The 25493-nt window shown below is 47.0% G+C and overlaps 1 protein-coding gene across 4 annotated transcripts in view; it reads left to right on the top strand.

Annotated features, from left to right (window-relative positions):
* The window catches only part of SZT2 (SZT2 subunit of KICSTOR complex), a 446100-nt gene that overhangs the window by 247512 nt on the left and 173095 nt on the right, over positions 1 to 25493 (top strand). For 3 of the 4 annotated variants that reach the window (XM_029618788.1, XM_029618790.1, XM_029618787.1), the window contains exons 43-48: positions 1270 to 1422; positions 3481 to 3583; positions 11091 to 11211; positions 13893 to 14004; positions 21554 to 21672; positions 24073 to 24237. In XM_029618788.1, the coding sequence (XP_029474648.1) occupies positions 1270 to 1422; positions 3481 to 3583; positions 11091 to 11211; positions 13893 to 14004; positions 21554 to 21672; positions 24073 to 24237 (773 nt within the window). The remainder of the gene's footprint in view (positions 1 to 1269; positions 1423 to 3480; positions 3584 to 11090; positions 11212 to 13892; positions 14005 to 21553; positions 21673 to 24072; positions 24238 to 25493) is intronic. The other variant, XM_029618789.1, reaches the window with a different exon arrangement.

The following is a 25493-nucleotide window of genomic DNA, read 5'->3' as shown; positions in this document are numbered from 1 at the left end:
TCTACAAAATCACGAGAGGTCTTTTTTTTTTTTTTTTAAACTCAAACTGGTTCAGGGCTGCAGGTTTTGCACCACCTCCATCTGCTGAACACAGAGAAATACTGAAGAGATGCAGGTAGCACTCTGGCTTAAGAGGGGGTGCTCTCAAAGTTTTTCTCTGTCTCCATCTGCTGGAAGGGAGGCAAAACCCAGCAGTCTGGACTGATCCGGACACGTACAGGGAACGGTTATTTACTCTTTCAGATAATAGAAGGACTAGGGAGCACTCCATGAAGTTAGCATGTGGCACATGTAAGACTAATTGGAGAAAGTTCTTTTTCACTCAATGCACAATAAAGCTCTGGAATTTGTTGCCAGAGGATGTGGTTAGTGCAGTTAGTGTAGCTGGGTTCAAAAAAGGTTTGGATAAGTTCTTGGAGGAGAAGTCCATTAACTGCTATTAATCAAGTTTACTTAGGGGTAGATTTTCAGACCGCGCGAATAGGCGTACTTTTGCTGGCGCATCAGGCGCCAGCAAAAGTACGCGGGATTATAGTAGATACGCGCGGAGCCGCGCGTATCCGCTAAAATCCGGGATCGGCGCGCGCAAGGCTATGGATTCTGTATAGCCGGCGCGCGCCGAGCCGCGCAGCCTACCTCCGTTCCCTCCGAGGCCGCTCCGAAATCGGAGCGGCCTCGGAGGGAACTTTCTTTTGCCTTCCCCTCCCTTCCCCTACCTAACCCACCCGCCCGGCCCTGTCTAAACCCCATCCTTACCTTTGTCGGGGGATTTACGCCTCCCAGAGGGAGGCGTAAATCCCCGCGCGCCAGCGGGCCGCTAGCGCGCCGGGACGCGACCTGGGGGCGGGTCCAGAGGGCGCGGCCACGCCTCCAGACCGCCCCGGGCCGTAACCACGCCCCCGGACCCGCCACCGAAACCCTCCCGACACGCCCCCAAAACGGCGCTGCGCTCGGTCCCGCCCCCGACACGCCCCCCCCCCTCCGAAAACCCCTTAGGCTCACCGGCGCGCAGGGCCCTGCTCGCCTAAATCCGCCCGGATTTGGGCGGATTTAGGCGAGCAGGGCTCTTAAAATCCGCCCCTTAGGGAATAGCCACAGCTGATACTGGCAATAGAAGCATGGGATCTAACTAATGTTTTGGGTACTTGCCAGGGATTTGTAATCTGCATTGGCCACTGTTGGAAACAGGATTCTGGGTTTGATGGACCTTTGGTTTTAACCTCTTACGGCAATTTCTTATGTTCTTATGAGACTCGTGACTCTTTATAGATTACTCGGCAGAGGAGAGCTTCCAGCCTCGGGATTACTTGGCTGCAACAATGCAGTTTATGCCAGGGCACTTCACCTGTGATGTTGTGTGGCGCACAGTCATCCATATTCACCCCCGGCTAAAGATGGGGCCAAGCATGGGAGTGTCCCGAGGTGTGTACCAACATGAAAAGAAGGGAGGGGGGTGATGTGTCACATTGTGAATAGGGAGGAACGCCTGTATAAGAGGGAGGGATGGTGGTGTGTTACATTGTGAGTATGGAGGAACGCCTGTATAAGAGGGAGGGATGGTGGTGTGTTACATTGTGAGTATGGAGGAATGTCTGTATAAGAGGGAGGGATGGTGGTGTGTTACATTGTGAGTATGGAGGAACGTCTGTATAAGAGGGAGGGATGGTGGTGTGTTACATTGTGAGTATGGAGGAATGTCTGTATAAGAGGGAGGGATGGTGGTGTGTTACATTGTGAGTATGGAGGAACGTCTGTATAAGAGGGAGGGATGTGGTGTGTTACATTGTGAGTATGGAGGAATGTCTGTATAAGAGGGAGGGATGTGGTGTGTTACATTGTGAGTATGGAGGAACGTCTGTATAAGAGGGAGGGATGGTGGTGTGTTACATTGTGAGTATGGAGGAATGTCTGTATAAGAGGGAGGGATGGTGGTGTGTTACATTGTGAGTATGGAGGAACGTCTGTATAAGAGGGAGGGATGGTGGTGTGTTACATTGTGAGTATGGAGGAATGTCTGTATAAGAGGGAGGGATGGTGGTGTGTTACATTGTGAGTATGGAGGAACGTCTGTATAACGGGGCAGAGAAGGGTGTGTGTTAGATTGTGGGTACAGAGGAACGTCTGTATAACGGGGCAGAGAAGGGTGTGTGTTAGATTGTGGGTACAGAGGAACGTCTGTATAACGGGGCAGAGAAGGGTGTGTGTTAGATTGTGGGTACAGAGGAACGTCTGTATAACGAGGCAGAGAAGGGTGTGTGTTAGATTGTGGGTACAGAGGAACGTCTGTATATCGGGGCAGAGAAGGGTGTGTGTTAGATTGTGGGTACAGAGGAACGTCTGTATAACGGGGCAGAGAAGGGTGTGTGTTAGATTGTGGGTACAGAGGAATGTCTGTATAACGGGGCAGAGAAGGGTGTGTGTTAGATTGTGGGTACAGAGGAGTGTCTGTATAACGGGGCAGAGAAGGGTGTGTGTTAGATTGTGGGTACAGAGGAACGTCTGTATAACGGGGCAGAGAAGGGTGTGTGTTAGATTGTGGGTACAGAGGAGTGTCTGTATAACGGGGCAGAGAAGGGTGTGTGTTAGATTGTGGGTACAGAGGAACGTCTGTATAACGGGGCAGAGAAGGGTGTGTGTTAGATTGTGGGTACAGAGGAGTGTCTGTATAACGGGGCAGAGAAGGGTGTGTGTTAGATTGTGGGTACAGAGGAACGTCTGTATAACGGGGCAGAGAAGGGTGTGTGTTAGATTGTGGGTACAGAGGAACGTCTGTATAACGGGGCAGAGAAGGGTGTGTGTTAGATTGTGGGTACAGAGGAACGTCGGTATAACGGGGCAGAGAAGGGTGTGTGTTAGATTGTGGGTACAGAGGAGTGTCTGTATAACGGGGCAGAGAAGGGTGTGTGTTAGATTGTGGGTACAGAGGAACGTCTGTATAACGGGGCAGAGAAGGGTGTGTGTTAGATTGTGGGTACAGAGGAACGTCTGTATAACTGGGCAGAGAAGGGTGTGTGTTAGATTGTGGGTACAGAGGAACGTCTGTATAACGGGGCAGAGAAGGGTGTGTGTTAGATTGTGGGTACAGAGGAACGTCTGTATAACGGGGCAGAGAAGGGTGTGTGTTAGATTGTGGGTACAGAGGAACGTCTGTATAACGGGGCAGAGAAGGGTGTGTGTTAGATTGTGGGTACAGAGGAACGTCTGTATAACGGGGCAGAGAAGGGTGTGTGTTAGATTGTGGGTACAGAGGAACGTCTGTATAACGGGGCAGAGAAGGGTGTGTGTTAGATCGTGGGTACAGAGGAACGTCTGTATAACGGGGCAGAGAAGGGTGTGTGTTAGATTGTGGGTACAGAGGAGTGTCTGTATAACGGGGCAGAGAAGGGTGTGTGTTAGATTGTGGGTACAGAGGAACGATGGCTTAGGGAATGAGTTTCTCCTTTCCTATGAACTTGTGTTTTACCTTCTTGTCTCTGCCAGCAATCCAGGCTCTGCGCTCCGTCCTCAACGCCTTCTCTGTGGTGAACAGGAAGAACATGTTCGTGTATCAGGAGCGCTGCACCAAGGAAGTCTTCTACCTCCGGTACGCTGGCCTCGCTGCCGCTCCATGCCCTCTGTCAGCAGCAGGACACTCGCTTTGCAAGGGTTCAGTTTCACAATGTGAATCTTTCTCTCTTGTTTGTGGGCATAATTGTTAGATTTATTTGTAAGATCCCACACCCAGCCTCTCCCGCCAGTATCTTAGCACAGGGTTTGTAGGAATTGAAATAGCTACCAAGTGAAGCATTGAAGCTGTGGCCTGAGTATCGGCTGCCTTTGTCCTTTTTCCTTGCTGGAGCCAGTGTCAGTCCAGTTGGTTTCTGGGGAGTTGTAGCCGTTCACTTCTAACCCACCTACCCCATGGCCAGTAAGTGCCCCTGATGGGAGCTCGTGCTTTCTCTGTGGTGGCAGCCGTGGCACAGCCCTTCCTCCTTCGGTAGTAGCATTGCCCACAGCAGAGTATTCCCCTCTCTCCTCGTTTATCGTTTTAAGTGCGTTTTAATTTTTATGAATGTTTACATTGTAAGCCCCTCAGAGCTGTAGTCACCGGGCAGCTTATAAATACTTTAAAGAAATAAAATAAATAAAACCCTGGTCAGTCTAAACATCTGTGCTAAAGTTATCCAGAAGACGTATCCAGCTTACTTTAAGATCGCTAAATGTATCTGGCTATGAGGACTACCAGATGTACAAAATGAAGCTAAATGACTCTCCAGTGGAAGTGGAACTTCAAGGCATGGTTTTTTGGGAATGGAGAAGGCAGCAGGAGAGAATAATCCATGAAAATGGCAGTATAGACAGGGACAGCTTTTGGGGTGTGGAACCGGTGCAGCCACACATAAGGGGATGCTAAAATGCTGTCACCCCGTCCTCCACAGATCTCAGCGGATAACAAACGTACGTGCATAATGAAAAAGAGCAGTGCATGGAAAGCAGCAAGTGAAACAATGTGCAATTACAGTAAAATAACAGCACACGGCACACGATGGGACGAAGAGAGCGAATTGTGAAGAATACGTGCCAGAGCAGTCCCATGGATGGCAGAGATAAAGTCTTGAACTTCAATATTCAGGTAATAGGTAGGCACTGTAAATCAGCCAGGAGGGAGGAATGTCTTCACTCAGTCTAGCTGCCGGGTTCTGGATTCATTGCAAAGCTTGAAGATAGGATTTTGGCAAACCTAGCAGCAAGACATTACAAAAATCAAATGAGGACAAGACCAGAGATTGCTTCAGTGTCTGTAAATCAGAGGTGGAAAGAAGAGCACAAAAGACAGAGCTCGTAGTAGTAAGTGGAGGAAATGTGAGCCTGCATGGGCAATGAGGAGTCACCCACCAGCCCTAGGTTACAGGCGCTTGACTGGATGGGAGAATGCACCTCAAACAGAAAATGAATAGGAGATTCTCCTGGGGAAGTGCGGGATAGCATCAGGATTTCAGGCTCTCTAATGTTGAGAGAGTCTGTTTTCCCTTAGCCATTCGTTCATTTTTAACAGGCAGGGAGATCAACAGAGGAAGTAATAGGGAAGAAAAACTGAAGATCATCTGTGTAAAGTTTAAACCAGAAAGAACAGAGCAGAGAGGGAGCAAGTAAGTATTGAGCAGAGTAGAGGTCACTCATCCTGACCTGGTAGCAGCGGTCAGAAAGGAAAGAAGAAAGCCAGAGGACATCCCCTAAATCTTGCAGGTGATCAAGAAGGCTGAAGATATATTGAGCAGCACTGGGAGGTATTATTCCCCCGAATTAAATCCTGACGAATGTAATCAAAACTGAAAGCAAAAGAGATTCAGTGTTGTGATGTGGGCAAAAGCCAAATTGTGAGCTGTAACTGGGAATGAACAATTTTTGCAGTGACCTTAGCTGATGAAGAAATGGGACGAAAGTTGGGGTCCAGACCAGCCTTTTTTAAGAATGGCCTAATTGCAGCTGGTACCAGTCCCTCAGATAAAGACGCAATGACGAGATCACTTCAGACCGTAGAATCTTAATTAAGTCAGTAGAGCAAGAATTGAGTATGCAAAAGCTGTTCACCTGAGCATGATGGCTTACGTCAGAGCATGATGCCGGAGAAAGTTCACACCAAGGGGCGGAAGCAGAGGAAGCGCTAGGACTAGTGATTTGATTCCACTACCCGCAGACTCGCATTGGAAATGCATGGGAACCGGAGTGTAACCCGTGGGGAGAACCACTAAAGAGAGAAGTATCCTGATGGGGTCATTGTTTCTTCAGGAGTACCATGATCACTTAGCACGCTCAGTCTCATCCTATAGGACATCAAATTGAAACCAGAATTCTTCTTACAGCACCAGCATGCAGTGAAGTGTAAAGTACATTTTGTAGCCTGCAGAGTAGGTGTGTATCAAGGGGCTATTCTCTGCCTTTGGGCGAGCAGTGATTTCGTGGGGCCAGGAAGAATGAAGGGAATTCTCCCAGTGTGTGGTTAAACTGCATCCTGAGCTGCAGATGCATGAGGACCGGTAACCACTCCCTTTGGGAGGCCTTAAAATTGTGAGTGGCTGGAAGTGTTGTGAAGCAAGAAACTACAATGCTTTCTAGAGCATGGCACTGAAGGGTTGTGAAGCAAGAAACTACAATGCTTTCTAGAGCATGGCACTGAAGGGTTGTGAAGCAAGAAACAACAATGCTTTCTAGAGCACGGCACTGAAGGGTTGTGAAGCAAGAAACTACAATGCTTTCTAGAGCACGGCACTGAAGGGTTGTGAAGCAAGAAACTACAATGCTTTCTAGAGCACGGCACTGAAGGGTTGTGAAGCAAGAAACTACAATGCTTTCTAGAGCACGGCACTGAAGGGTTGTGAAGCAAGAAACTACAATGCTTTCTAGAGCACGGCACTGAAGGGTGGTGAAGCAAGAAACTACAATGCTTTCTAGAGCACGGCACTGAAGGGTGGTGAAGCAAGAAACTACAATGCTTTCTAGAGCACGGCACTGAAGGGTGGTGAAGTAAGAAACTACAATGCTTTCTAGAGCACGGCACTGAAGGGTGGTGAAGCAAGGAACTACAATGCTTTCTAGAGCACGGCACTGAAGGGTGGTGAAGCAAGAAACTACAATGCTTTCTAGAGCACGGCACTGAAGGGTGGTGAAGCAAGAAACTACAATGCTTTCTAGAGCACGGCACGGAAGGGTTGTGAAGCAAGAAACTACAATGCTTTCTAGAGCACGGCACGGAAGGGTTGTGAAGCAAGAAACTACAATGCTTCCTAGAGCACGGCACTGAAGGGTGGTGAAGCAAGAAACTACAATGCTTTCTAGAGCGCGGCACTGAAGGGTTGTGAAGCAAGAAACTACAATGCTTTCTAGAGCGCGGCACTGAAGGGTTGTGAAGCAAGAAACTACAATGCTTTCTAGAGCGCGGCACTGAAGGGTTGTGAAGCAAGAAACTACAATGCTTTCTAGAGCGCGGCACTGAAGGGTTGTGAAGCAAGAAACTACAATGCTTTCTAGAGCGCGGCACTGAAGGGTGGTGAAGCAAGAAACTACAATGCTTTCTAGAGCACGGCACTGAAGGGTGGTGAAGCAAGAAACTACAATGCTTTCTAGAGCACGGCACTGAAGGGTGGTGAAGCAAGAAACTACAATGCTTTCTAGAGCACGGCACTGAAGGGTGGTGAAGCAAGAAACTACAATGCTTTCTAGAGCACGGCACTGAAGGGTGGTGAAGCAAGAAACTACAATGCTTTCTAGAGCACGGCACTGAAGGGTGGTGAAGCAAGAAACTACAATGCTTTCTAGAGCACGGCACTGAAGGGTGGTGAAGCAAGAAACTACAATGCTTTCTAGAGCACGGCACTGAAGGGTTGTGAAGCAAGAAACTACAATGCTTTCTAGAGCACGGCACTGAAGGGTGGTGAAGCAAGAAACTACAATGCTTTCTAGAGCACGGCACTGAAGGGTGGTGAAGCAAGAAACTACAATGCTTTCTAGAGCACGGCACTGAAGGGCTTCTTGCAGAATTCAGTCTTTGCAAACAGTCAAGGGTGTGACCCAGAAACGAAACCCCCGCTGAGTTGCACTAACGCTGCAGGCGATGCAGGAGGGGCTGGCAGGGAGCACAGTGGGGCTTTAAATCCCCCCTGCCTTGCCGACGTCATCAATGGGCGATGCCAGGAAAGTTCCCGCCATGGGGACCATGTGGTGTGCGCAGTGACGCGCGTGCACTTCTCCTGGGGTGAGTGTGGCCGGTCATGGCATTGTACTGCGGCCGGCCCAACGTTACACCTGCTGACAAGAGCCGATGGATGATAAAATATGTAGGACCCTGTGCTCAGCCTGACAGAGCTTTTTAATCACGGAAGGGGACTCCCCAGCCTCAATCATTAAGCTCTGCGCTTAATAATCCTTGTATGAAACTTGTGCATAAGAAGGAAGATGAGGGGGCATATCGCTCAATATGTTTGCTAAATTCCAACAAAATATTATCGAAGATTTTGCAGCCGTGGCTGGAGCATCTTATGTCTTTACTTATTCATTCCAATGAACCGGATTTACCTGTTAATACGAGAAGACTGTTCAGTCTGTTACACGTTTCCAGAAAGCATTTGACAGATAAAGGGGCCCTTTTTATTCCTAGTGCTTAGAAGGATTGGGTTCCCTGAAGAGCTCAGCAGATGGATGAGAGCTATGTATACTCCCGTGGGCATTCGTACAGGTTAATGATATATTTACACTAACCTTTGTAAGTCAGAGTGGCACTCGGCAAGGCTGCCCATAACGACCTCTTTAATTTGCCAATACACGTCTTGTGCAAGTTATTTATCTGCAGATATCCTGCTCCTTTACTTGTCCTGTTTGGATGTTCCTGGTGAGAGTGGTGAAGTTGCTGGAGGAATATGGTAGGGTGTCTGGGTCTCAGATCTATTTCAAGAAGTCTAAGCTACTCCTTATAGGCAATAAAAGTCTATATTGCACCCCTGTTTAACTGTAAACCAGCATGATGTGATTATATCATGAATGCCGGTATATAAAAACCTTAAATAAATAAAATAAATACATGTATATTGCCAGATGGTTGGCCCATATTAAAAGGGTTGCAGAAGGTTTTAATGATCTTGGAGAGGAAGTATCAGTAAACTTTTGTGACCTCTACAAGCTCAACTTTATACCAGTCTTTCCAAAACTAAGGAAGGATGCGACTGACAGCGCAGATTTATTTATTTCTATGGCGGGATGTGGTTGCATTTATATCAAAATGTTCCTTGCAGGCTCCTGCAGTCTTTGTTATGTGACGGATGTGCAGATTTATTTATTTCTATGGCGGGATGTGGTTGCATTTATATCAAAATGTACCTTGCAGGCTCCTGCAGTCTTTGTTACGTGACGGATGTGCAGATTTATTTATTTCTATGGCGGGATGTGGTTGCATTTATATCAAAATGTTCCTTGCAGGCTCCTGCAGTCTTTGTTATGCGACGGATGTGCAGATTTATTTATTTCTATGGCGGGATGTGGTTGCATTTATATCAAAATGTTCCTTGCAGGCTCCTGCAGTCTTTGTTATGCGACGGATGTGCAGATTTATTTATTTCTATGGCGGGATGTGGTTGCATTTATATCAAAATGTTCCTTGCAGGCTCCTGCAGTCTTTGTTATGTGACGGATGTGCAGATTTATTTATTTCTATGGCGGGATGTGGTTGCATTTATATCAAAATGTTCCTTGCAGGCTCCTGCAGTCTCTGTTATGTGACGGATGTGCAGATTCATCTGGCATAGTGGGGTAGCACCTATTAGTATGGTGGTAGGGGGTTACCTGCTATTGGGCAGCTCGCATCGTGTGTACGAGGGAGTGCTTTTGTGTGCATCTGGAAAGGGCACAAACAGAAGGAATGATTTACCAGTCTTATTAACGATGTTCATTAGTGGTTAGGGAGATAGTGAGCAGCAGCCCCTGTGAGTATTTGGAGGAGGGTGTGTAAATATTTAAAGATAGAAGAGAATGCATTATAACCAATCTCACTCCTGATAAAAAAAAATAAATCCTAAGATCTTTTATTGTGCCTTTTTCCCCACAAATCTGCGAAACAGCAGGATCCTTGGTATATATGGCAGTTGTGTAAGGGAGACTGGTGGGCTCTGTTTACTGAATTGAAAGGCAAATTCAATATTGATCCAGAGAGGCATCATCTTAACTCAGGGCCACTTCCACTGAAGAATTGCAAAGCTGCATCTTGGTCATTCGTTCTCACCTTTATGTCCCACTGCGGTCAGGACAGTAACTTTGGACAAGCAATTCTACTGATCCTGTCACCCAGTAGATGACTATCCACCTGGTGGGGCCAGGTCGTCTTTAGGTAACTTCTTCCTCAGTGCTACCCTCAGCTTGAGACTCACCATGCATAATGGTTAATTCATGCCTGCTTGTCAATGGAAAAAGCAAGTTTGCTTACCTGTAAAGTAGATTCTTCCTAGACAGCAGGATAAATTAGCCATTGTTAATATCTGCCTGCGTCCCTAGCGAGTCAACTACCTTCCTAAAGCTTCTTAGTCTCTGGAAGAGACCGAGGGGCTCACAAAGCAGTGTCCATACATGGGAACTCCTGCACATCCTCAGAAAAGGTTTACTGAGCTCTGAGAGCTGGGTCCTTACCAGCGCTGCTGGATGACATCACCCACACATAATCCTGCTGTCTGGGGAGAACCCTGTTTACAGGTAAGCAAACTTGCTATCTGCACATTCCTCTCGGGGAACTGCATTTCAAGTAGCTACAGAAACTCTGAAATTGCCTGTGGTATTGAGTTGTGCCTTTCCTAGCTGCCGATGAAATAAAGCGCCCAGCCTAGTGCACAGCATTCAATGCAGATGGACACGTGTTTTCGACGCACTAGACTAGCGCCCGATGCAATAAGGAGATTAGCGCACCCAAACAAATGAATATTTATGTATTTATGTAAGGGTTTTTATATACCACGGCACGTTAGGAAACATCACCTCGGGTTACAATAGTCGATAGTGCCCATTGCATGTAAATTCCGTATAGATGAGGCTGTTAGCTATTGGCGTAAAATAATTCTGCAAGTCAAGGGCTCATGAGAAATTAAAAAATACAGCTCTTTGTGTTTCTTCCTATTTAGTATTGCTATGACACTAAAATGTAGTGCTTGGGTGTTGAAAAATAAATGTATATTGGATTGCTTTAAAAAATAAAATAAAACATTATTCTGGACACACAATTTAGAGGCCCATAACATGGGGCTCTTAACTATGAGGGTCTTCACCAACGTCAGGAAAATCGGCCAGAAGAAGCGGGATATGAACGGATGCTTATGTTGAGCGCCTGTTGCATTTGAGTGCTAGGGATGCCCAATTCTCTGCTAGCGTGCCTGTTTTTAGGCAGCCCCTCATCTAAATCCTGCATTGGGTACCAGAGGATGTGGCTGCGTGCACGTGAATTAAACGGCATCCAGTACGCGCGCCTGTTTTCAACGCAGGTCTTATTGCATCGGCCTCCTGGTGCTTGCTGATATGAGATCAGGGTAGCTGCTCACTGGCCTTTCCTTCTTTCCTCCATGTTTTCACTTTTGAAACAGACTGTCGGAAACCAGCTGCAGTGGGAAGCCCTGGGATGCCGAGAGCAGTGTGCAGGTGCCAGTGTCACGTTCACTAGCCCTGACTCGTAGCCAGGAACCCATATACACTGAGGATGTAAGGGTAAAGCTTTGCACTCACTCTCCCCTACCAGCAGAGTGCGCCTTCAGCTCATTCTATCCCATCCGGTGCCTGTCCCTACAGATACACCCCAAACCTATTCCTAAATCACTCCCAACCTGCTGGTACCTCCCCAAAAAATGATTCATCTCTCAACCTGCTGCCTCCTCTCCCCTTCTCTGATTCCACTTCCCCGATTCTCTCCCTTCTGCCTCCTCGCCCCTTCTCTGATTCCACCTCCCCGATTCTCTCCCTTCTGCCTCCTCTCCCCTTCTCTGATTCCACCTCCCCGATTCTCTCCCTTCTGCCTCCTCTCCCCTTCTCTGATTCCACCTCCCCGATTCTCTCCCTGCTGCCTCCTCTCCCCTTCTCTGATTCCACCTCCCCGATTCTCTCCCTGCTGCCTCCTCTCCCCTTCTCTGATTCCACCTCCCCGATTCTCTCCCTGCTGCCTCCTCTCCCCTTCTCTGATTCCACCTCCCCGATTCTCTCCCTGCTGCCTCCTCTCCCCTTCTCAGATTCCACTTCCCCGATTCTCTCCCTTCTGCCTCCTCGCCCCTTCTCTGATTCCACCTCCCCGATTCTCTCCCTTCTGCCTCCTCTCCCCTTCTCTGATTCCACCTCCCCGATTCTCTCCCTGCTGCCTCCTCTCCCCTTCTCTGATTCCACCTCCCCGATTCTCTCCCTGCTGCCTCCTCTCCCCTTCTCTGATTCCACCTCCCCGATTCTCTCCCTGCTGCCTCCTCTCCCCTTCTCTGATTCCACCTCCCCGATTCTCTCCCTGCTGCATCCTCTCCCCTTCTCTGATTCCACCTCCCCGATTCTCTCCCTTCTGCCTCCTCTCCCCTTCCCTGATTCCACCTCCCCGATTCTCTCCCTTCTGCCTCCTCTCCCCTTCTCTGATTCCACCTCCCCGATTCTCTCCCTTCTGCCTCCTCTCCCCTTCTCTAATTCTGCCTCCTCTCCCCTTCTCTGATTCCACCTCCCTGATTCTCTCCCAGCAGTCTCCTCTCCCCTCCTCTGATTCCACCTCCCTGATTCTCTCCCAGCAGTCTCCTCTCCCCTCCTCTGATTCCACCTCGTGATTCTCTCCCAGCTGCCTCCTCTCCCCTCCTCTGATTCCACCTCGTGATTCTCTCCCAGCTGCCTCCTCTCCCCTCCTCTGATTCCACCTCGTGATTCTCTCCCAGCTGCCTCCTCTCCCCTCCTCTGATTCCACCTCCTGATTCTCTCCCAGCTGCCTCCTCTCCCCTCCTCTGATTCTGCCTCCTCTCCCCTCCTCTGATTCCACCTCGCGATTCTCTCCCAGCAGCCTCCTGTCCGACCTCCCTGTTTTTATTTATTTATTAAACTTTCTAACCTGTACATTCATACATTTTATGGTGTTTTACATGTTTAGATACATAGTAAAAAAAATATGTATATGCTATAAAAAAAAATGAGAATAAAAAGCCGCCTCCTCTCCATCCTCTGATTCTCACCCAGCCACCTCCTCTCCATCCTCCCTGTATCTCTCCCACCTCTGATTCTCACCCAGCCACCTCCTCTCCATCCTCCCTGTATCTCTCCCACCTCTGATTCTCACCCAGCCACCTCCTCTCCATCCTCCCTGTATCTCTCCCACCTCTGATTCTCACCCAGCCACCTCCTCCTCGCCCTCCCTGTATCTCTCCCACCTCTGATTCTGTCTGCCCAGCCACCTCCTCCTCGCCCTCCCTGTATCTCTCCCACCTCTGATTCTGTCTGCCCAGCCACCTCCTCCTCGCCCTCCCTGTTTCTCTCCCACCTCTGATTCTGTCTGCCCAGCCACCTCCTCCTCGCCCTCCCTGTATCTCTCCCACCTCTGATTCTCACCCAGCCACCTCCTCCTCTCCATCCTCCCTGTTTCTCTCCCACCTCTGATTCTGTCTGCCCAGCCTGCTCCGTCCCATACTTTGCCTCCTTTACTATTTATTTCTTTCTACCAAATCACTGAGGCTGGGTCATCGGGACAGTTGGTGGGCAGGGAAGATGAATGGGGAGTTGAGGGAATTCAGATGGGAGAATATGGATGAGGTGATTGGACACAGGGAATAAATGAGGTGAAAAGTGTGGACAAGTGGGGTAAGGTGGATGGAAATGTCAGCGGGGGGAATATGGAGTGGGGGATACAAATTTGATGAGGTGGGTAGAGGAGTTTTTATTTATTTATAAAATGTATAGGCCTCCAATTAAAAGAGGGGAAGTTAGAGTGGGGGAGAAGGAGGGGGTGGGGTGAGTGGAGGGATTAGGGTGAGTGGAAGTGTTGGGCGTGAGGAGAGATTGGATGAGGTGGGTAAATGGTTGCGCTGGGGAGACAAGTGGAGCAAGGTGGGCTGGGGGAAATGGATGGGGTGAGATAGGTGAAAACTGAGTGGGGGAAGAATGGAACAAGGTGGCTGGAAATCATTAGGATGGGGAGAGATGGTAAGGTGAGTGGAAATTGTTGGAAAGGGAGTAAAAGATGGAATGAGGTGGGAGGAAACAGTCGTGGTAGAGGTCAAGGGTGGGGAAGGCAGATGTGGTGAGGTTGGGGTGGTGGATGGAGTGGGGTTTGGGGAGTGGAAATGGTGAATCCTGTGGCTAACATAAGATACTGTCCTGAGATCCCAAGAATGTGTAAACTGATTCTGATTTCTCTCCCTCCCTGACTGTTAATTTAAAAGGGCTCAAGAGCTCCTATGGAAATGTCCTCATCTCGCAGCTCAGACTCAGCCCGCTTGGTGGGACAAGTGGATAAACATATCCTGCTGATGGTTCATGGCGTTGGAGAAGCAGGTGAGGCCCAGAATATCTTCAGAATTCTCTGCTTAATTGAATGAGGGTCATGTGCAGGTTGTGGCAAATGCTCCTTCTAAATGAATCATAGCAGATGAAGCAGCTCATATTTCCCTGTACGTACACGGATCAGTCCAGCCCGTGGGTTGAGCCTCCTGTCCAGCAGATGGAGACAGACCAAAACTGAAAGGGTATCCTACATCAGGACAGAGCTTACCCTGCGCCCCTTCAGTATTTGTCTGTCTCCAGCAGATGCAGGCAGCTCACCCTGCGGTTCCCTTTCCTTCTTAGCTTGCCATTACCCTTCATTGTTTGCACTGAGACCAGTTATCACCCCCCTTTACTAACTGCTGGCTACCACTTAGATCTAAACCAGTAAATCCTATATCAGTTGCTGACAAACACATCAGTAAAATCTCACGGCTAATTGTATGTATTTATTTACATACACAGAAAAATTGTGCTAAGTGGTGTACAATAAAACAAATAACTAATCAAAAACAGTGTGTCCTCCAATCTGGGCTGTAGACCTCCATGTCGTCCTGGTATGAGGAGGCATAGCCCTAGTGCGGGCGGAGCATATGGTCAACCAAGCACTGGAACGTTGTGGTGGCACCATGGAGGCCAAACGGGAGGACTGTAAACTAGAAGAGCTTCACCGGTGTCGAGAAGGCTATCTTCTCCTTCGCCACTGGCATGTTGGGTACTTGCCAGTATCCTTTGGTGAGATCCAAGGTCGAGATGAACTGAGCTAATCCCAAATGCTCTATCAGCTCATCCATCCTAGGCTTTGGGTATGCATCTAGTTTGGAGATGCTGATGACTTTTTAAAGTCTGTACAAAATCTTATGCTGCCATCTGGCTTCAGTTCTAGGACTCTGAGTGAAGACCAGTCCCTAGTAGATTTTTCTATGCCTCCAAGCTGGAGCATCTCTTTCATCTCTTGTTTCAATGACTCTGTGCCTAGCTTTAGGGATTTGGTATGGTCGTTGATGTACAACCACCACCGGTGGGGTAATGATATCATGCTGAACCAAATGAGTACATCCTGGCAAGCTTGAGATGATGTCTCTATTCTACTCAAGGAGCTGCTTTACGTCAACTATCTGGTAAGTTGACAGCTCCTCTCCAAACAGCACTTGGGTCTTGTTCACCTCAGATCCAAGTTCTGGGCTGAATTCCCCTTGTACCATACCATACTCTTGAGGAACCCATTTCTTTAGTAAGTTGACATGATAAATCTGACTTTTCTTTCTCTTATCTGGTTAGATTATTTTGCAGTCCACCAGGCTGTTTTTTTTCCAAGACTCTTGCCAATGAGCAAGCAACTTGCTTTCCAAAGAGGGTAAGAGAATCAAAATCCGGTCTCCAGGCTGGAAGGACCTCTGAACTGTGGGATGATTGTAAGCCCGGGCTTAAGCAGTCTATGCCTTCACTAAGCACAAGCGGGCCACCTGCACTGCTTTCTTTAGGTGCTCTTGCACCCGTATAACATAGTCCATAAGATTCTGTCCTGGGTTTTCTTCGTCCTCTCATGTCTCTCAAGCCTTTTTGGTCTTCAGTCATATATAAAAACTCAAAAGGCGAGAAGCCCATCAAACTGTGGGGCACTTCGCGGACTGTGAATAGGACATAAGGTAGTAGCAAGTCCCAATTTTTTGCCATCTTCATCTATGAACTTCAGCAACATTTGCTTAAGTGTTCTATTGAAGCATTCCACGAGGCCATCAGTCTGTGGATTGTACACTAACATACAAAGAGTTTTCACCTTAAGCAGGCTGCAGAGTCGCTTCACTACTTTAGAGACACATGGGGTTCCTTGGTTTGTCGGAATCTCTTTGGGTAGTCCTACACGAGAGAAAACTTCCATTAAAGCAGTCGCCACTGTCGGGGTTTTCATATTTTTCAGTGGTATAGTCCAGGATCACGAGAATATACTTGGTACCTTGCATTTTCTCTGCAGTTCTGATCTCTTTGTATTTTGCACAGCACAGGAGGAAATGCATTTCTGTTTCTATTTCTCTGGTGTTGCAATAGATTTGTTTGTCTGTATATGAATGCCAGAAGTGTAAACAATAAGAATTGAGAGTCAGAATGCATAGTACTGAATGAAGATGTAGACGTGATAGGCACCTGATTGGTTAGGGCTGGTGTGGTGCTGTATGTTAAGGACGACATAAAGTCAAGCAGGATAAAAGTTGGAAAGGAAACAGTGCAGTCTGCAGTCTCGATGGACAGAAATTCCATGTGAGACAGGGAAGAATAGAACAGGCATTTGACCAAGATGATAAAACAGGCTGAGAAATATTAACAGAGATTAGACGGGCTAATCATTTTTGCAATACAATAATAATGGGGATTTCAGTTACCCCAATATTGATTGGGTGAATGTCTCATCAATGCATGCAAGGGAGATACAATTTTTAAATGCCGTAAATCACTGCATGCGGTATCTTCTATCTTGGATAAAGTAATGTGGCTGTCGTATTAGTCCACTTAAATGCACAAAAATAAAAGTTAAAAAATAAAAACAAAACATTTATAAGGTGATATCTTTTTATTGGACTAAATACATTTCTTGACTAGCTTTTGGGAGCTCATACTTTCTTCCTCAGGTCAAAATAGAATTAGCTCTTAAAAGCTGGTCAAGAAATCTATTGTTAGTGCAATAAAAAGGTACCACCGTATATATTTTTTTATTTTTATTTAACATTTATTTCCATAAATTACTTCTTCATGGAGCACCTGGAACTGAAAAGAGAGGGAAATACCTCAGACTTCGTTCTCAGTGGATTGCAGGAGTTGAAGCAAAGGGTAATGGTGTTGGGGCTGCTTGGCAGTAGTAAAGAAAATAGAATGATGAGTCAAGAACAAGTAAAGAAAATAGAAAGATGAGTCAAGAACAAGTAAAGAAAATAGAATGATGAGTCAAGAACAAGTAAAATAGAAAGATGAGTCAAGGACAAGTAAAGAAAATAGAATGATGAGTCAAGAACAAGTAAAGAAAATAGAAAGATGAGTCAAGGACAAGTAAAGAAAATAGAATGATGAGTCAAGGACAAGTAAAGAAAATAGAATGATGAGTCAAGAACAAGTAAAGAAAATAGAAAGATGAGTCAAGAACAAGTAAAGAAAATAGAATGATGAGTCAAGAACAAGTAAAGAAAATAGAATGATGAGTCAAGAACAAGTAAAATAGAAAGATGAGTCAAGAATAAGTAAAGAAAATAGAATGATGAGTCAAGGACAAGTAAAGAAAATAGAAAGATGAGTCAAGAACAAGTAAAGAAAATAGAATGATGAGTCAAGAACAAGTAAAATAGAAAGATGAGTCAAGAATAAGTAAAGAAAATAGAATGATGAGTCAAGGACAAGTAAAGAAAATAGAAAGATGAGTCAAGGACAAGTAAAGAAAATAGAATGATGAGTCAAGAACAAGTAAAATAGAAAGATGAGTCAAGAATAAGTAAAGAAAATAGAAAGATGAGTCAAGGACAAGTAAAGAAAATAGAATGATGAGTCAAGAACAAGTAAAATAGAAAGATGAGTCAAGGACAAGTAAAGAAAATAGAATGATGAGTCAAGGACAAGTAAAGAAAATAAAAAGATGAGTCAAGGACAAGTAAAATAGAAAGATGAGTCAAGAACAAGTAAAGAAAATAGAAAGATGAGTCAAGGACAAGTAAAGAAAATAGAAAGATGAGTCAAGGACAAGTAAAGAAAATAGAATGATGAGTCAAGGACAAGTAAAGAAAATAGAATGATGAGTCAAGGACAAGTAAAGAAAATAGAATGATGAGTCAAGGACAAGGTACATCAAACCCAACTGGGGCCAAAGGGAGAATATTAAACAAAACTAAAGTAGCAGTAGTCAATTTCAAAAAAGGGATATTTGATAAAATGAGAAAACTAGCTAGGAAGAAACTAAAAGGGGCAGTTGCAGTTTTTGTAAGGGTAAAAAGTCTGCATTAGGCATGGAGATTGTTTAAAATTACTGTATTTTATTTTGGAAACCATGATAAAATGTATTCTACACATTAAAAAAGATCAAAGGAAGAAGACTAAATGACTGTCAGACTGGTTAAATAGTGCTGTGAAAGAAGCTATAAAGCCAAGAATCTAATGAAGAGAATAAGAAAGTGCATAGGACCTGGCAAGATAGATGTAAAACATTAATAAGACCGGTCAAAAAATAATTTGAGAAGAAGCTTTCAATAGGAAAAAAACCTATTTATTTATTTATTTTAAAACTTTTCTATACCGTCGTTTAGTAATGTACCATCACAATGGTTTACATTTAGGCACGAATAGGTTTGGTTTCTAGGTTATCCATAGTGTGCCAATATTTACGGTTACATAGATCAATAATATACTCTAAATGAGAAGTGGGATGAGGTTACCATTTATATGATTGTCAGGATAATCATATATGTGTATACTGTTTTCATTTAATATTTAATTATGAGTAAAATAAAATAATTCTACTTTTTATATATAGGCTAATAATAAAAAAACTTTTTAAAATACATCAAAAGCAAGAAGCCTATACGGGTGTTATTTGGACTGCTAAATGATTAAAGGATGAAAGGGGCACTTGTAGAAAACAGTCATCTCAGAAAAACTAAATTAATTGTTTGCTTTTGTCTTTACTGAAGAGGTTCTTAGGAAGATTTCTATACTGGAACCATTCTTTGAAAGTGATGAATCTGAAAAACTGAAACAAATGACCAGTTTGGTCTTTATTTACAGTAATTTACCGGTACTATGCTACTATAAATCACTATTACACTGGAGAATGTATTAGAACAAACTGACAGGCGAAATAACCAGAAATCACCAGGGCCTGATGGTATACATCCCAGAGTCCTGAAAGAACTCAAATATGAAATTACAGATCTGCTCCTGTTAATCTCGAACATCATTATGCCATAAACTAAACAAACAAACTAATTCAGAAATGAGAGTAGCTCAGACTAAATATTCCATTTCAAATGAAGTTAAAGATCTAGGAGTAATACTAGATAGCGAACTAAATCTAAAGAAATTTATAAGTAATTTAATTAAAGATGGTTATTTTAAGTTGCATGTCCTAAAAAAATTAAAACTCCTGCTTCATACAAATGACTTCAGAATCGTACTCCAAGCCCTCATTTTCTCAAAAATTGATTACTGTAATGCCTTATTATTAGGCCTTCTGGCATCTTCCACCAGACCGCTTCACGTACTGCAGAATGGAGTGGCCAGAGTACTAACTAAAACTAGGAAAGCAGGTCATATAACACCTATTCTAATGGAACTACACTGGCTACCAATAACACACAGAATAGATTTCAAAACTTTATCATTAATCCACAAGACACTTTACAATGACAAAGAAGAATGGCTTAACTCTGCTCTCCATTCCCATACTCCACAGAGAATTACGAGCTCAGCAAGCAATGGTACTTTACCTATACCCTCTCCCAAATCAGCACACCTAAATACTGTAAGGGAGCAGTGAGCTCTGTCACTTGCAGGTCCCCAGTTATGGATCTCCCTGCCACAGGACCTAAGATTAGAAGCAAATTCCCGAATAAAGCCCTGGCCTTTTCCAGCAAGCGTATGCATAACTAAAGAAGACAGCTCTATCTGTTCTTTAACCTCGGATAAACTCTATTTTATTTAATTATTTTAGTAATAACTTTCTTAGAAGCTTTTAGAAAATTTGTATTTTATTTTATCTCGGTCTCTGTGTATTTTGAATTGTGTGTTTTATATTATATTGTGAACCGATGTGATGTTTCAACGAACTTGGTATATAAAACAAACAAACAAATCATTAAAATCTGCCACTGTAGCTAAACAAATGGAGGGTAACTAATGCAACACCAGTTTTTAAAAGGGCATCAGGAGTCATCCAGGAAACTACAGACCATTAAGCCTGATATTACTGCTGGGCAAAATGGTAGAAAGTATAGGTAACAGAAACAGTGAGCGTGTGGAAAAAGTCAACATGGTTTTATCAAAGAGAAGTCGTGCCTTACCAATCAAAGCTGTCTAACTGAACAAGAAAGTGTAGAGAGAAGGTTTTATCAAAGAGAAGTCGTGCCTTACCAATCAAAAACTGTGTAACTGAACAAGAAAGTGTAGAGAGAAGGTTTTATCAAAGAGAAGTCGTGCCTTACCAATCAAAGCTGTCTAACTGAACAAGAAAGTGTAGAGAGAAGGTTTTATCAAAGAGAAGTCGTGCCTAACCAATCAAAGCTGTCTAACTGAACAAGAAAGTGTAGAGAGAAGGTTTTATCAAAGAGAAGTCGTGCCTTACCAATCAAAAACTGTGTAACTGAACAAGAAAGTGTAGAGAGAAGGTTTTATCAAAGAGAAGTCGTGCCTTACCAATCAAAGCTGTCTAACTGAACAAGAAAGTGTAGAGAGGTTTTATCAAAGAGAAGTCGTGCCTTGCCAATCAAAGCTGTCTAACTGAACAAGAAAGTGTAGAGAGAAGGTTTTATCAAAGAGAAGTCGTGCCTTACCAATCAAAAACTGTGTAACTGAACAAGAAAGTGTAGAGAGAAGGTTTTATCAAAGAGAAGTCGTGCCTTACCAATCAAAAACTGTCTAACTGAACAAGAAAGTGTAGAGAGAAGGTTTTATCAAAGAGAAGTCGTGCCTTACCAATCAAAAACTGTCTAACTGAACAAGAAAGTGTAGAGAGAAGGTTTTATCAAAGAGAAGTCGTGCCTTACCAATCAAAGCTGTCTAACTGAACAAGAAAGTGTAGAGAGAAGGTTTTATCAAAGAGAAGTCGTGCCTTACCAATCAAAAACTGTGTAACTGAACAAGAAAGGGTAGAGAGAAGGGCAGCGGAATTGGGGATGAATCAGGGCCCTTCAGCGGGGAGAAGGGATAGGAGGGCATTGTGTGTGGTAGGGGGCAGATTAATAGGAAATGGTTATTTATACTATCAGGGACTCTCCCGGAAACTAGCAGCAGATTTAAAACAAACGTAAGAAAGTACTTTTTCAGTTAGTGCACAACTAAGGTGTGGAGCTTGGTGCCAGAAAACACGGTTAAAGGTGGAAGATGTTTCCAGTAAGTTCCGGGCCTGACTACAGAACGTGTAGTCTTGATGTCCATCTTTACAGCTTTCTAGAAATGGAAGAATTACCTGAATTTAAATGGAAAGGTGGAACGGTTAGTGAGTGTTTATCCGTGGGCCTGGGCTGGGCTTAGAGCAGCAGGGAAGCCGGGATTCAAATCCTCTTCATGTTCCTTCTCGCCTTGCCCGAGTCACTGCGCCCTCCGTTGCCTCAGCTGTAAAGTTGGATTGTGAGCCCCCGGGACAGGTAGAAAAGCTTTAGTAACTCACCTTGAGCTCAGACTTGCAAAGGCGAGTAATTAATTAAATCCAGACTCTGTAATAAGGGTTTCTGTTGGTGCATTGCTTCCCCTGCTGCTGAGCTGCTGAGAACACAACTCTTCTGTCTGCAGGTAACAGTAACAACGTTTTTCCTCATTCATTCATTATAGGATGTAATTTGCTAAAATTCTGAGGTATCTTCTCTCCCAGGCCCTGAAATCACGGATGAGCTTGTTAAAGTGCTGTGCAGACGTCTGGATGAGACCACCCTCGACATCATCACGGTCATGCTAGTGCGCAACTGCAAACTGACCCCTTCAGATGTAGAGGTGAGGACCCTGTCCAGAACCATCCCCGCAGGGACAGAACCAGTGCCGCCCCTGTCCAGAACCATCCCCAGTGCCGCCCCTGTCCAGAACCATCCCCGTGGGGACAGAACCAGTGCCGCCCCTGTCCAGAACCATCCCCGTGGGGACAGAACCGGTGCCGCCCCTGTCCAGAACCATCCCCATGGGGACAGAACCGGTGCCGCCCCTGTCCAGAACCATCCCCATGGGGACAGAACCGGTGCCGCCCCTGTCCAGAACCATCCCCATGGGGACAGAACCAGTGCCGCCCCTGTCCAGAACCATCCCCGTGGGGACAGAACCGGTGCCGCCCCTGTCCAGAACCATCCTCGCGGGGACAGAACCGGTGCCGCCCCTGTCCAGAACCATCCCCGCGGGGACAGAACCAGTGCCGCCCCTGTCCAGAACCATCCACACAGACAAGAACCAGTGCCACCCCTGTCCAGAACCATCCCCAGTGCCGCCCCTGTCCAGAACCATCCCCAGTGCCACCCCTGTCCAGAACCATCCCCAGTGCCACCCCTGTCCAGAACCATCCCCAGTGCCACCCCTGTCCAGAACCATCCCCAGTGCCGCCCCTGTCCAGAACCATCCCCGTGGGGACAGAACCAGTGCCGCCCCTGTCCAGAACCATCCCCGTGGGGACAGAACCGGTGCCGCCCCTGTCCAGAACCATCCCCGTGGGGACAGAACCGGTGCCGCCCCTGTCCAGAACCATCCCCGTGGGGACAGAACCGGTGCCGCCCCTGTCCAGAACCATCCCCGTGGGGACAGAACCAGTGCCGCCCCTGTCCAGAACCATCCCCGTGGGGACAGAACCGGTGCCGCCCCTGTCCAGAACCATCCTCGCGGGGACAGAACCAGTGCCGCCCCTGTCCAGAACCATCCCCGCGGGGACAGAACCAGTGCCACCCCTGTCCAGAACCATCCACACAGACAAGAACCAGTGCCGCCCCTGTCCAGAACCATCCCCGTGGGGACAGAACCAGTGCCGCCCCTGTCCAGAACCATCCCCATGGGGACAGAACCGGTGCCGCCCCTGTCCAGAACCATCCCCATGGGGACAGAACCGGTGCCGCCCCTGTCCAGAACTATCCCCGCGGGGACAGAACCAGTGCCGCCCCTGTCCAGAACCATCCTCGCAGGGACAGAACCAGTGCCACCCCTGTCCAGAACCATCCCCATGGGGACAGAACCAGTGCCGCCCCTGTCCAGAACCATCCCCATGGGGACAGAACCGGTGCCGCCCCTGTCCAGAACCATCCCCATGGGGACAGAACCGGTGCCGCCCCTGTCCAGAACCATCCCCACGGGGACAGAACCAGTGCCGCCCCTGTCCAGAACCATCCACACAGACAAGAACCAGTGCCGCCCCTGTCCAGAACCATCCCCGCGGGGACAGAACCAGTGCCGCCCCTGTCTAGAACCATCCACACAGACAGAACCAGTGCCACCCCTGTCCAGAACCATCCCCAGTGCCGCCCCTGTCCAGAACCATCCCCGCGGGGACAGAACCAGTGCCGCCCCTGTCCAGAACCATCCCCGCGGGGACAGAACCAGTGCCACCCCTGTCCAGAACCATCCCCGCGGGGACAGAACCAGTGCCACCCCTGTCCAGAACCATCCCCGCGGGGACAGAACCAGTGCCACCCCTGTCCAGAACCATCCACACAGACAGAACCAGTGCCACCCCTGTCCAGAACCATCTCCGCTGGGACAGAACCAGTGCCACCCCTGTCCAGAATCATCCTCGCGGGGACAGAACCAGTGCCACCCCTGTCCGGAACCGTCCCCACGGAGACAGAACCAGTGCCGCCCCTGTCCAGAACCGTCCCCACGGGGACAGAACCAGTGCCGCCCATGTCCAGAACCATCCCCACGGGGACAGAACCAGTGCCGCCCATGTCCAGAACCATCCCCACGGGGACAGAACCAGTGCCGCCCATGTCCAGAACCATCCCCGCGGGGACAGAACCAGTGCCACCCCTGTCCAGAACCATCCCCACGGGGACAGAACCAGTGCCGCCCCTGTCCAGAACCATCCCCACGGGGACAGAACCAGTGCCGCCCATGTCCAGAACCATCCCCACGGGGACAGAACCAGTGCCACCCCTGTCCAGAACCATCCCTGCGGGGACAGAACCAGTACCGCCCCTGTCCAGAACCATCCTCGCGGGGACAGAACCAGTGCCGCCCCTACACGGCCTTATCTGAACCAGTGCAGAATCTGTCTTACCTTGTCCTGTGCCAGCCAGTCTGGCAATGAAGTGCTGCTACAGTTATCCATTCCTGTTTTAGATGGAAGCAAATGCATTGCTTCTCTGACGTGCCTTGTCCTCATCCACATCTTGATGTTAGGCTTGATTGCTGCTTCTTTCCCAGTTTATCCAGCCACCAGGGACAGCGCCCACAGAGGTCCTCCAGTTCACCCTACCACAGTCCTGCCTGCCGTGGCTCCATCTAGTAGCCTGCTATCTGCGCCAGAACCTGCTGATCTTCCTTCACACGCCAAAGTACACGGACAGCAATGTGGAACATCACTTCCAGGTGAGAACTTAGCCTGCAAGGCAACATTAGAAAGCAGGGCCAGTAAACAAACTGCATTGCTCCAACTCAATACATCTGTGCAGAGTTTTCCAGAGGGAGCTCCTTAAACTGCTCTCCATAGGTGTGCCGGCTGGGAGTAGTACAGAATCAGCTAAGTAAGAGCTAGGAAGTTACGGCTCAGTGAGGGGATGGGATAGAGACCGTTTCAGGTGCTCTGGGTCTGGTATGGGTGAAAACGCCAATGTCCTTATTGGGGGTCATTTTGTAACATTGCACATAAATTGTACTAATTTCTGAAGCAGACACATGTGCAAAAGTTCACTTTGCAAATTATCCAGAAGTCACACCTGCTAAATTGTCTGCACATATTTTTCATGAAAACTTACACCAACAGTCAAATCTCTCCCCAAGCCTGACCCCAGGAACGGATCTGCTCAGTACATGTAAATCTACGTGCCAACGTGATATAGACGCGTAAGGTTACCTGCAGCTTGGACAGACAGTTTTGTAAAAGGCCATTTCTGTGCATAAACCCCTGTTTTACCTGCAGAAATTCTTTTCCAGCATTACCCTCAAATCCCTTTAGTGTTTGTTCCAAAGTGTCTGATCATCTTCATTTCATGTGTGGTGTTCTGAAACTGCCTTGTGAGATTGATAAGGGAGACGTCTTCATCTATTGAGGTCTCACTTCCTGAAGATTTATTCCTTTTCCTACTGCTAAACGAGCCCATTACCCTTGGGGATTTCCTTATTCCTCAGCTACCAGAGAGGTGACATCCCCTTTATGACTTCACTCTTTCACATAAAGGGGAAATGGCTGAAGGCCCTTGCCAGTAGTTTGTCTCCCGCAGCTGCAGACTCATCGGATATTCCCAGACTCAGGGTGTGGCCCTGGCCTGGTAGAATCTGTTAAGCTCCTGGGAGAACAACATCTTGGGCTTCATTTTCGTAGTACAGCTGCCTCAGTTCCTGTTTGTACCCCAGATCAGTCCGGATGAGTGGGTTTATGCCTCCCTACCAGCAGATGGAGGCAGAGAGCAAAACTTTGAGGCACTGCTACATATCCGAGAGCGCAACCTGCAGCCCCTCAGTGTTTCTCTGTCTCCAGCACATGGTAGAGGTGCAGACCTGCAGTCTGTTAAAGTAAAATAAGATTAGTTTAGGATTAGAGAGAAGATAGAAGACTAAAGACGGAGCTCCCACAGGTGTTAAGTTCCTTCATGGACCATCCCGCTGGTTGAGCAGGGCAAACAGGG

This window comes from Rhinatrema bivittatum, chromosome 10 (assembly GCF_901001135.1).
Source record: "Rhinatrema bivittatum chromosome 10, aRhiBiv1.1, whole genome shotgun sequence".
Lineage (NCBI taxonomy): Eukaryota > Metazoa > Chordata > Amphibia > Gymnophiona > Rhinatrematidae > Rhinatrema > Rhinatrema bivittatum.
The sequence above is the reverse complement of the archived record's forward strand: the minus strand, read 5'-3'. Positions and strand labels throughout refer to the sequence as shown.